Source organism: Arachis ipaensis, chromosome B01 (genome assembly GCF_000816755.2).
Source record: "Arachis ipaensis cultivar K30076 chromosome B01, Araip1.1, whole genome shotgun sequence".
NCBI classification, from domain to species: Eukaryota; Viridiplantae; Streptophyta; class Magnoliopsida; order Fabales; family Fabaceae; genus Arachis; species Arachis ipaensis.
This window is the reverse complement of record NC_029785.2, coordinates 128,420,525-128,433,383: the sequence shown is the minus strand read 5'-3', so window position 1 is coordinate 128,433,383 and position 12,859 is coordinate 128,420,525. Positions and strand designations below refer to the sequence as shown.

General features: G+C 41.8%; 1 protein-coding gene across 1 annotated transcript; it reads left to right on the top strand.

Annotated features, from left to right (window-relative positions):
• LOC107637894 (UDP-glucose flavonoid 3-O-glucosyltransferase 7-like) lies at positions 1,215 to 3,143 on the top strand. Its single transcript, XM_016341152.2, has one exon. The coding sequence runs from the start codon at positions 1,402 to 1,404 to the stop codon at positions 2,869 to 2,871; it is 1,470 nt and encodes a 489-aa protein (XP_016196638.1). The 5' UTR covers positions 1,215 to 1,401; the 3' UTR covers positions 2,872 to 3,143.

Genomic DNA, 12,859 nt, shown 5'->3' with positions numbered 1-12,859 from the left:
GGCTTTCATAATCTCTTTAGTGAATGAGTCTTGATCTTTGCGGGGGTTATCTTCATGACTAGATTGTGTAGTCTTGGTTTTTAGATCGGCTTCGAGTTTTAAGAGTTTATCCTCCAACTCTCGGCGTCGCCTAGTTTTCCCCTGGAGATTTCTTTCAGCTTCCCATTGATGTTTGGCCTCTTTTTCGAGCTGTTTGAGGCAATCTTGTTGAGCTTGTAGGGCCTCCATGATTTACGTGTTTGGTGAATTCTTGTCTTTATTTGGTTGAGGTGTATCCTTTGGTGTGGTGTCCGCGTTTTTATGCGGAGTTCTTTCCTCCAATCCGGAGTCATGATCGTTGTCAAGGTTGTCCGTCATGGTAACGGGATGACTTCCAGGTCCCCGACAACGGCGCCAATGTTCCGTGGGTTACCTGAAACTGTAGGTCGATCTCGAACGAGATCTTCTGTACTGGTCGGCGCTGTTGTGTCCGACTTGATGATGGTGGCCAGAGCCGCCATGTTCGACTTGTTGGACTTGGTGGTGGTGCTAATAGTCCTTCGTTACCGGATGGTGGTGGTACCTGCAAGGGACTCCGATGATTAAGTTAGCAAGGGTATTAAGCAGGTTTTTAGTAGAATTAGAGTATGAGTTATACTTGGGTGCTCCAATGTATTTATAATGTCGTAGAGTGACCTTTTCTGGAGATAAGATAGTTATCTTATCTTATCTTTGAGTGGATTTATCTTTATCTTGGGGGAACCGCCTTTGTCTCTTTAGGCTTGGGCTGCCTTTGAACTTGGGTCGTATTTCTCTGCTTGGGCCCTTTTTGAGCTTTCCTGGTGATTTGGCTGATCTCTTTGAGAAGAGATCGGATAGTCCGGACCTAAAGAGGTCGGTCGACTCAGCCCGAATCGTACAGCTCGACCCTGTGCATGAACACATATCAATCCCACCAAAACCAGCAGAAGCAGGAGAACCATAAATCCTTCCACCCTCCCAGATTGGACGACAAATGATATCCGAAATCATGCACCATACAACTCCATATATGGAATCCTCTTGATTAGCTATAGTACACTCAATAGCTTAATTATTGTGTGTCAAACTGTCAATATCATTGTTAGACAAGGGACCTATATGAATTAATTTGAAAACAACATTGGTATAGTAATAGGACCACATGTGGAAGAAAAATCGGACATGCTGTATGACTTTGAATTATTGTACTGGCTAGTAAAGAAGCTCGTGTATCGCATGCATATCTTTCGTTTTCCTGCTTGTAATGTTGTGGAGTAATGAGCTAAACTCAGAGTTGAGAATGAGATGGAATTTGAACAATGAAGAGTTGTTTTTTCAAATACACGTATATATGCAAGTGTTGAAGACTAGCTTGAAGTGGTAGCAAGTGCCACAGACGAAATGGAACTTCAGTCTCCTCATGTTGATGAACAGCGGCAGCAACCACTCCGAATCTACTTCATCCCATACCTCGCAGCCGGTCACATGCTCCCTCTCACCGATATAGCAAGCGTCTTCGCCGCACGTGGCCACCACGTGACCATCATCACCACATCATCCAACGCCCAAATCATCCGCAACTCCACCCCCCACCACCCCAACCTCCTCGTCCATACTGTCTCCTTCACCTCCCAAGAACTAGGACTCCCCGACGGTATCGAGAACCTCTCCCACACCTCCGACGGCAACACCTTCACCAAGATGTACTTCCTTATGGAGGACACTCTCCGGGAGCCCATTGAGCACTTCGTGGACCACCACCCACCCGACTGTATCGTCGCTGACTTCATGTTCCCGTGGGTGGAGGACTTGGCCAACAAGCTCCGCATCCCAAGGTTGGTCTTCAATGGCTTCTCCCTCTTCGCCGTCTGCGCCGTCGAGTCCTTCAGGGCACACCCCGTCCCTCCCGATGCTTCCCCTCCCTTTCTCATCCATGACTTCCCTCACTTTGTCACCATGAACGCAACCCAACCACGGGCTATAAGGGAGGTCCTAGAGTCGAAGCTGGAGGCAGAGCTCAGAAGCAATGGACTAATAGTCAACAACTTCGCAGAGCTCGACGGAGAAGAGTACATCCAGTACTACGAGAGAACAACGGGACACAAGGCATGGCATCTTGGACCTGCGTGTCTTCTTCACAGAACCGTTGAAGAAAAAGCGCAGAGAGGACAGAAGAGCGTGTTGAGCGCTCACAAGTGTATGAGCTGGCTCGATTCCAAGAAACAAAATTCGGTGGTTTACATATGCTTTGGGAGTCTCTGCTGCTTCCCGGATAACCAGCTTTACGAGATAGCATGCGCGGTGGAAGCATCGGGTTGCGAGTTCGTGTGGGTGGTGCCGGAGAAGAAGGGAAAGGAGAATGAGGAAGAGGAAGAGAAACAGAAGTGGCTGCCAAAGGGGTTTGAGGAAAGGAATTCAAAGAAGGGAATGATTATAAGAGGGTGGGCCCCGCAGGTTCTGATATTGGAACACCCTGCTGTAGGAGCGTTTGTTACCCATTGTGGGTGGAATTCCACCGTGGAAGCGGTTAGCGCCGGGGTGCCAATGATAACGTGGCCGGTGCATGGTGAACAATTCTATAATGAAAAGCTGATAACTGAAGTGCGTGGGATTGGAGTGGAGGTTGGTGTAGATGAATGGAAGTCAACTGGCTACGGTGTAAGAGAGAAGGTTGTGGGAAGAGGTCGCATAGAGGTGGCTATAAGGAGGTTGATGGATGGTGCCAATGAGGCCCAAGAAATCAGAGGGCGCGCTCAAGAGCTTGGGAAGAAGGCTAGAGCTTCTGTTCAAGAAAGTGGCTCATCCTTTAACAATTTCACTGCCTTGATTAATGAACTTAAACGTTTGAGAGATTGCAAGCATGTGGATTAATCATATCTTCCAATCATTCCAAATATAATTAATGATGCATAGTCAAGAGAATGTAGAGAAGAATCAATGGGAATAACAGTCTTTCTCATTGGGTAGTGTTGTGGCCTGAGAAGAATCTCCGACGAGGTATACGTTAGTCTTCCAAAAACACGCTCAAGTCAATCAGTAGGTTCACAATAAATGTTGTGCCGACTTATATCTTATATAGTCGGTTTTGACAATTGTAATTTGAAGGGTAAAGTATATTTTTTGTCTTTAAAGTTTGGCAAAAATTTTAAAAATGTTTTTAAGTTTTATTTTATTTTAAGTTTGTCCCACAAGTTTTTGATTTGTATCAAATATATTCTTGACGGCTAAATTTTCAAAAAATTTAAGACCAATTTAACAATAATGCATGAAAATTATGCTTGATTTGTTTGTGTTGAGAATTGTTCTTATGAAATTATTATTAAATTAATCTTAAATTTTTTGAAAAAATAGCTGTCAGAAGTATATTTGATGCAAATCAAAAATTTGTAGAATAAAATTAAGAGTATTTTTAAAACTTTCGTAAAATTTTAGATACAAAAAATATACTTTATCCTAATTTGAATTATGATGTTGGTGTCCGACTGTTGACTGTATATGGTCGGCTAGTTTAGTGCTTTGTATGTGATTGCTATTGGAACGAGTCTATATCTATAATCATTTAGCGGTTGTATCCAACTTGTACTTGTTGGTTTGTCTTTATTTAAAGGGTTTAAACAAAGAATGCTTGTGAAAGTTAGTACTCCAGATAGTGAGTTTTTATTATATCGAGATTATTTTTTACATGAGAAGTTCCCCCTTTACTGGTGTCCGAACCCAATCAAATTCTTGATGTGGAGGAGTTAAGTGAGGCGGATGAGGGAGCGTTAAATCTTTTTGAGGGAGCGTTAAATCTTTTTGTAGCTTTCATGTTCTTATGCGAGTTGTTATTACAAGGGTTAAGTATTTTTTTTTTTGTTTCTGAGATTTTAGGTTAAAATCAAAATCGTTTTTAATTTTTTTTTTATTAAAATTATCTTTAATATTACAAAACGTTATAAAATTATCATTTTATTCATTAACTATTTTTCAGACAATTTTTCTTTTAAACAAACCCTTTTTTACTCTTCTCTTCTCTTCCGTTCAGCCAATCCACCACCTCTGCCCTCGCCTCCTTCTCTACCTTCTTCTTTCTCTCCATCACGCCAACCTCAACCCTTCCTCCATTGGCGCTAACCTCATCTTCCAAGTTTGAACATAGCTGCATATCTGACCAGAGCTTGAACAGTTGAACCAAATACCTTTTGGTCAAGCAAACAAAGGCATCTATGAGTTGAATTACGTGTTCATTATTTTGTTCCACAGCAAAAGTCTAAAATGACAATGATAATGTACCCAAGTCCAGAAATAATCCAATTCCTAACCTTTCCGCGTTTATTCACGTGTTCTTTTTATATTCTAAGCCATTGTGTATGAACTAATCTAGTTTGAGCTACAGTCAACACATTATGAACAGCACAAATATGCTTTATCCAATATCCATACATAGAAACTCAACCTTGAAATTATTTTAGAAAAGGAATACCTTGCAAATACGAAACTCCTAAATTATTACACTGTGCGACATGGTTTTTGAACTCCGCAGATTTTAGGAATGACTCGAGTAACTTTTTTGCGTTTTGCTTCACTCGTGGGCTTGCGTGCTTGAACTTCTTCCTCTATCGGAGCAGCATCATCGCCTCCCTCAGCAGCCGCAACGCTTCCCACCACGACTAGCACACCCCCGACGCCACCTTCAGGGTTGGATAAGCAAACGACCGTCGCTATCTTCGCCATCACGTCGTACGGTAGTGTCGAGAAGCCAACGCCGACGTCGGAAGGTGCAGCTGGCAAGGCAGGAAATTAAAGGGAGAGAGAGATGCGTAGCCATGGTGATAATGATACAGAGGTTAGTGGTGAGGGTGGAGAGGGTTTTTTAATTTTTGTTTAAGGATAAAATTTTTCGAAAAATATTGTTTTTGGACAAAAAGGATGATTTTATAACATTTTGTAACGTTGAGGATGATTTTAATAAGAAAAAAAGATCGGGGACGATTTTGATTTTGACCCAAGACCTTAGGAACGAAAAAAGTACTTAACTCTTATTATAAGTACAATACCTACATTTTATTTGTCTCAATATCACCCATTCACATAAATAGCATTATCATATTTTTCATCACTCAAATTTACAAACAATCATAAGAATATAAGAAAAGATTTTTAAAACAAACACAATATTTTTATTCATAGAGAGATGATTATTACATAAACATATATTTCTTTATGTAGGCAAAACTTTTCAATAAAATAATAAATTTTTTAACAACTAATACTTAGTTGTTTACATAGGTGGCACAATAAAACTTGTAGACTTTGCTTCAAATTGCATGTATGTTCTAAATTGGTCACTATCCTATGAGTTGTTTCATTATTCTTCTTTTGACTTGTCAAACTTGGTGTCTTGCACTAAAAACTTGCATGTATGTAGTTTCCATAATCTTCTCTTGTATTCATGTAGTTTCTATAGCCTTCTAAGTTACTAGGTTGTAACTTGGTTCTAATTCCAATTCAATTTGATTTCGAATTTCTTCAATGTTTTAGCATGTTGTATTTGTACTATTCTTGAATGTTAATTCTTGATTTAATTATTTAATATTGTTTTCCTTAAATCAAGCTTGTAAAATTAATTATTCCAAGCATCTTCTTTAACTTAAAAAATAATTCGGTCTTCAATGATTTTGTAAAAATATCTGCTACTTATTCTTCAGTAGAATAGTACTCGATCACGACTTCTTTCTCATTCACCAATTTTCTGATTTTATGAAATCGAATATCAATATGCTTCGATCTTCTATGGAATACTAGATTTTCGCAAAGTGTAATAGTTGACTTGTTATCGCAAAATATTGTTGTTGGAGTACTTTGTTTCTCGTTTAATTCATCAAGAATTCTTTTTAACCAAACTGCTTGGGTTGCACAAGCAACTTGCTGCTACTATATATTTTGCTTCTACCGCAGAGAGTGCTATTACTGATTATTTCTTTGATGACAATGAAATTACACCAGAACCAAGATAAAATGCAAATTCCGAAGTACTTTTTCTTGTTTCTATATCTCCAGCCCAATCACTATCAGTGTAATCGACAAGATTCACTTCATTAGTATTTTCATAATAAATACCATCATTTAAAGTACCTTTCATATATCAAAGAATCTGTTTTGCAGCTTGCAAATGGTTGGTACAAGGCTCCTCCATAAATCATCACACATATTTGGAATTATAATCAGCTATTTTTCTGTCTCTGTATTTTAGTCCCACATGCCGTTCTCGTAAAATGTTGCGTCTTTGTTGATGATCACTTTCTTTGATTCTGGATTACACAGCCTGTATGCTTTTGAATCTATGCTATAGCCGATAAAAATACACTTTTCACTTTTGTCATCTAACTTCTTTCTTAACTGGTCTGGTACATGGGAATAAGCAATACACCTAAAGACTTTGAAATGATGAATGGAAGGTCGTTTTCCACTCTAAGCTTCCTCTGGAGTTTTATCTCGAACACTCTCCGTTGGACACCTGTTTAAAATATAAACGGTTGTTGCAACTGCTTCTGCCCAAAATTCTTTAGGCATTTGTTTTGACTTGGGCATGCAACTGACCATATCCATGATGGTTGTTCCGAGGGTTACCTGAAACTGTAGGTCGATCTCGGACGAGATCTCTTTGTACTGGTCGGAGCTGTTGTGTCTGACTTGTTGGGCTTAGTTGGTGGTGCTGATCCTTCGTCACCGGAGGGTGGTGGTACCTACAAGGGACTTCGATGCTTAAGTTAGCATGGGTATTAAGCAGGTTTTTAGTAGAATCAGAGTATGAGTTATACCTGGGAGCTCCGATGTATTTATAATAGTGTGGAGTGACCTTTCTGGAGATAAGATAGTTATCTTATCTTTATCTTTGAGTGAAGTCATCTTATCTTTAAAGGGAACCGCCTTTATCTTTCTAGGCTTTAGCTGCCTTTAGATTTGGGCTGGGTTCCTCCATTTGGGCCTTTTTGGGCTCCTCCAGTGATTTGGCCGATCTCTTTGAGAAGAGATCGGGTAGTCCTAACCTGAAGAGGTCGGCCGACTCAGCCCGGGTCGTACATCTCGACCCAGGGCATGAACAGTGCCCCTGCTTGAGCGCGGTCTTTCCTTTTGAGGTCGAGTCCTTTTTTAGGACTTCGATCTTTTGGGAGAAGCCGAGCTCGAGCATTTTGATCTTTGTCGTAGAGTTGCTTGAATGCGGAGCGTTTTTTCTCACTCCTTTTAATTAGAATGCACGTTTTGTATTTTTCTTGGGAATGTGCGAAGGTTAAATATTCATTAACTCTTTGCCGTTTCCTTTTTTCTTCCCTCTTTGTGTCTTCATTTGAAATTTCAAAGCTTTTGTTTCAATTTTTCTCCATTCCCTTTTCTTCTTTGACTGCTAGTGCTTCGTTCTTTTATTCGAAAGGTGATCGTCTGGCGCAACTTCGTCGTTGCTTCAATCTCTCAGCGTTTATCGTCTCTTCCCTGCTACAGGTTGGTCTTTCTTCCTCTCTCTTTTCTTTTCCACGTCGTTCTTTTCATGTCTGATTTTGAAAAATTTTTTTATTTTGCTTGGGAAAAGTTTGAATCTTTCTACTTTTGCTGTGTGCTCTGGGAGTTTCTTTGACTTTGCATGAACCTTTTTGCATTTCCTGATAGTTAATGTTTTTAGGGTTTTGCATGTTGTTACCGTTTCTGATTGTATCCTTTAATTTTGAGGCTTATGAACTATTTGATTCTGAAAAAGATTGTGTCTTTGATGATTTTCACTTGGTCTGTTTCATGTTGATAGTTCCCTTTGCTGATAGATTTGTAAAAGGATGGCGATTTTTTATGACTTTTTTATTCGTGACTTTCTTTTCGGAGTGTCGCTTGTTGAAAGAGGGTTATTTTCTTGTTGAGAGATGTCATGATGTAGTCTTGTAGATTTTTTCTGAGTCCTTACTCTGTTACTGCCTCCAAAGGATGCCCCTGGACCTTGGTGTGAGTCCTGGGGTCTCCTTTCACTGTTGTATGCTTTAGTCTAAGTTGTATCCATATTTGTCCGAGCTGACTTCCTGATTTGCCCGAGCTATTTGATTAGTAACCCATTTTCCTTTTTCTTACTTGTAGGAATAGTTGACCATGTCTTCTCGCAAAAATATTGTCGAGACATCCTCCAAAGTCCCCGAGGGCATGTCTAACTGGCTGGACTCCCTCGTCCCGATGTGCGTTTCAGTGGTTAACTCTGAATACTGCGTGGAGCTTAGAAAGCATCACCGAATCTATAGTAGTAGGGATCAGGAGAAGAATTACGAGTTGGTAGCGCCTGACCCTGACGAGAGGGTTTGCTTTCCTTCTCTGACCCAGGGGGAACGTCCCTTCTTTTTTGCTTATGACTACTTCTTTAGCCAAATGAACATTACCCTTCCTTTTACCCCTTTCGAGACCGATTTGCTTTGGTCATGTAATGTAACTCCGTCCCAGCTCCATCCGAACTCCTGGGGCTTTATTAAGATCTTTCAGTTGCTGTGCCAAGAATTGGATGTCAAGCCTTCTCAAACTCTCTTTCTTTACCTCTTTGATTTGACCAAACCCGGGACTTCCAAAAAGAAAGCTTTTTAGATTTCTTTTCGGTCTGCCCAAGGAAAGAAAGTGTTTTCTATGTATGACGAGCCTTTAGGGACTTTAAGAACTACTTTTTTAAGGTCCGAGCTGTTGAAGGAGCTCGGCCTTTTTTCTTGGAGGCGAATAATGAACCTACCTTCCCCCTATGTTGGCAAAAGAGGTATTCGTGGGAGATACTAGATGATGTTGAGCATGCCTTTGTATATGTGTTGGAGGAGAATTGGGGGCAACCTCCCCATCTTGATACCAAGAAGTTTTTAGGGGATCCTTCCCTTCTCCAAGCTGAGCTGGGTAGTGGTCGACTTCTTTTGTTTCTGTTTTTTCTTGTTTATTTCGTTGATTTGTACCTTTCTTTTTTGTGACATGATTTTGCTGACTTCCCTTCCAGAGATGTTGAAGAATGTGGAATCTATGAAGGCTTTTAAGAAGGCGAGGAAAGCGACAACTGCCCAGAACATTTCGGCCAAGGCTGTTGGGGAAGGATCTTCTCAGGTCCCTCCTAAGAAGCCGATCTTGAGTACTTCTGGGCCGAGGAGGGTGATCCCTACTCCTCAGGTCCATTTGGTTGATCCTCCCTAAACTTCTGCTGCTACCTCTTTTCCTATTGCCAGCCCTCCTACAAAAAGACAGAGGACTGTTGAATCTTTTGACCTTGACGCTCATGACTTTGATGCTGTGGGGTTTGTTGACAACCAAATCGCCCCTTATGGCCGACTTCCCATGGACGACGTGTCCATTCTTCGCCACCTGGATTTCATCACCCAGAGTAGTATTAAGATGGCACACATCGGTGCAGCCTTGTTCCGAACTGCCCAGGTCTTCCTGTTCATGCGACAAAGGCTTTTATGGAGGAGGCCAAGTCAGAATTCGACAGGATCAAGGGGTTGAAGGAGGAACTTGAGGTGAAGGTGGCAAAGCTGGAAAAAGCATTGGAAGGTGAGAAGACTCGGGCTACTGCTGCAGTGGCTTCTGCAAATCTGGCTGAGGAGATGGCGCAGAAGCATAAGGATAGCTATGTCCGGGCTTATGGTGAAATGATAGAGCTCAGGGAGAGGTTGGAATCTGCTCGGGCTAATTATGCCGAGCTCCAGGGCCATCTCGTGGGCAGTGTGACTTCTGCTTATGAGAATTTGAAGGATCAGGTTCGAGTTCTCGCCCCCGAACTTGACCTGACTCTCTTTAGCTTGGACAATATTATGGAGAATGGCAAGATTGTCCCTGCCCCGGATGACAATGATGAAGATGTAGATCCACCTCCTGCACCATCCACCAAAGCTTCTGTTGCCCCGACTTCTCCCACTCCTGCAGCTGAGGTCGGCCGTCCCGAGTCGGATCCTGATGTTCAGATCCTGAACCGGCCGGATGGGACCGTTGATGCTGTCCCCCTTGCGACTCGTCCTCCTTCGCCTCGAGATGCCACCACTGGAGAATCTTTGCATCCTTTGTAGTTTCTGTTTGCTTCTGTATCTTTTGTGGGTCTTTGAACTCTATTTTCTGTAACTTGTGTTTTGTTTGACTTGGATATTTTAGTTGCTTTTCTTAGCAACTCTATTTAGAAAACAAATGCCTTTGAACTCTTGAGGTCGACTTTCGGGGGGCCTTCTGAGTGTTGATTATAGTAGCTTTGTTTCTTTATGATATGGTTGCTTGCAGCTTTTTGGCACTTCCAGGAATCTTTAGAGTGTTGGAGTCTTGCTGTCCGACCTCTTTTTATTGTCTTTGTGCTTTATTTCCTGCTTTAGTCGAAGCTAGATTTGTTCGACTATTCTTCTTAGCATTCTTGATAGAACACTTGTAGATTGATTTTGTTGAGGTCATGGCTTTTTGGGTCGAGCTTGTGTCCCTTATAGCGCACGCCTTCTGTTGGTCGATTTTTCTCGTTGAATCTTCTCGAGTTATTTCTAATAATCCATCTTTAATTTGGACCTTGCCAGATCTGTTTTTTATGGATTTACTTTTTATAACTCTAGCTTTAATCGTCTTGGGCCGACTTCTTCATGTTGGTCGCTTCTAAGTTATTTCTAGTAATCCATTTTTGGGTAGGGCTGGCCAGGCCTCTTGTCATGGATTACTTTTTATAACTTTTTGTCGTTTTGATCAGTCTGGTCCGACTTCTTCATATCGGTCCATCCCAAGTTATAGCAATCCATTTTTTCTCAGACCTTGTCAGGCCTCTTTCTATGGATTGCTTTTTATAACTTTTTGTTGCTTTGGTCGATTGGTCCAACTTCTTTATGTCGGTCCGTTCTTAAGTTATTTCTAGTAACCCATTTTTTAGTCAGGGCTGGCCAGGCCTCAGCTTTATGGATTACTTTTTATAACTTTGTCGATTTTATCGTGATCAGACGGTGAGTTTGATCATCACCTTGCCAACTTGTAGCTTTGTCTTGATCGAGCAGTGAATTTGGTTTTCACTTTGTCGACCTTTGTCGAAATCAAATGATGAATTCGGTTTTCATCGTGGTCGGGCGGTGAATTTGTTTTTCACCTTGCCGACCTGTAGAGAGGCTTTGTAGAAGAAATCTGAAGAGTTTTATTCAAATAGAAAGTAGACAAATAGGAAAAATATATACATGTGGGTGTTTACCCTTTTAAGTCAGGCAGTTTATAGATCTTGGCTTGGTGCCTCGTTAAAAAAAAGCTTCTCAGGAAAAAGAGTGCACCTTGACCTAAGATCTTTATTACCTCCTAACTATAATACCTTCTTAGGTTGCAAGCGTGCCATGATCTTGGTAGCTCTCGCCCCTCGAGTTTGGACAGCCTGTAGTAGCCTTTTCCCAGTACCTCTGTGACTCGGTAGGGTCCTTTCCAGTTAGCTGCTAGCTTCCCCTCTCCTGGTCGACTTGTTCCGATATCATTTCGGATTAGGATGAGGTCGTTGTTGGCAAAACTATGCTGTACTATCTTCTGATTGTATTTTGAGGCCATTCGACGTTTTAATGCTTCCTCCCTGATCCGAGCTCTTTCTCGGATTTCTGAAAGTAGGTTGAACTCTTCCTTTTGAAGTTGGGAGTTGGCCTCTTCACTGTAGTGGATCGTTCTGGGGGATCCTTCTTCGACCTCCACTGGGATCATTGCCTCCATTCCGTAAGACAGTCGGAAAGGTGATTCCCTTGTGGTGGAGTGTGGAGTTGTTCGATATGCCCATAGGATTTGTGGGAGCTCTTCAGCCCAAGCTCCCTTTGCGTCCTGTAGTCTCCATTTTAACCCGGCTAATATGACCTTGTTGGCAGCCTCTGCTTGTCCATTAGCCTAGGGGTGTTCTACGGATGTGAATTGGTGCTTTATTTTCAAGTCGGCTACCAAATTTTTGAAGCCTGCGTCTGTGAATTGGGTGCCATTATCTGTGGTATTGAAGTAAGGAACCCCAAATCTTGTGACAATGTTTCTATATAGGAATTTCTGACTTCTTGGAGCAGTGGCATTAGCTAGGGTTCTGCTTCAATCCACTTTGTGAAATAATCTACCCCTACAATGAGAAACTTGACCTGTCCTGATCCTTGGGGTAAGGGTCCGAGGAGGTCGAGTCCCCATTTTGCAAATGGCCAGGGTGAGGTTACGCTGATGAGTTCCTCTGGTAGGGTGATGTGGAAATTAGCGTGTTTTTGACATGGTGGACATGTCTTTACGAACTCTGTTGCTTCCTTTTGCAAAGTTGGCCAAAAGAATCTGGCTCGAAGTACCTTTTTGGCGAGAGCTCGTGCTCCGATATGGTTGCCACAGATGCCACTGTGTACTTCTTCTAAATCTTCCTTTGTGTTGGAAATCGGCACACATTTTAATAGTGGTGTTGAAATCCCTCTCTTGTATAGAGTATTATTTATGATGGTGTAGTATTGTGCCTCCCGTTTTAACCTCTTCGCCTCCTTCTTATCTGTAGGGAGTATTTCTATTTTGAGGTAGTTAATTATGGGAGTCATCCAACCTTGATCCAGACCTGTTATGGCTCTGATCTTTTCTTCTTTCGAGATTGATGGGTTCTGCAGTATTTCCTGGATGAGGCTTCTATTGTTGCCCCCTGGTTTGTTGTTGGCTAGTTTTGAGAGTGCATAAGCTGGAGCATTCTGTTCCCGAGGTATGTGGTGGACCTCATATTCCCCGAGTTGTCCGAGTTGTTCCCTGGTTTTGTCCAAGTACTTTTTCATGGTGGGATCCTTGGCTTGGTAGCTCCCTGCTATTTGTGAGGTGACTACTTGTGAGTCGCTGAAGATGATAAGCTTTTGAGCCCCAACCTCCTTAGCCAGCTTCAAACAAGCTAGTAGTGCCT

Bases quoted from the DNA above. Each gene is read 5' to 3' on its own strand.
- LOC107637894 (XM_016341152.2), top strand. From the start codon at position 1,402: ATGGAACTTCAGTCTCCTCATGTTGATGAACAGCGGCAGCAACCACTC.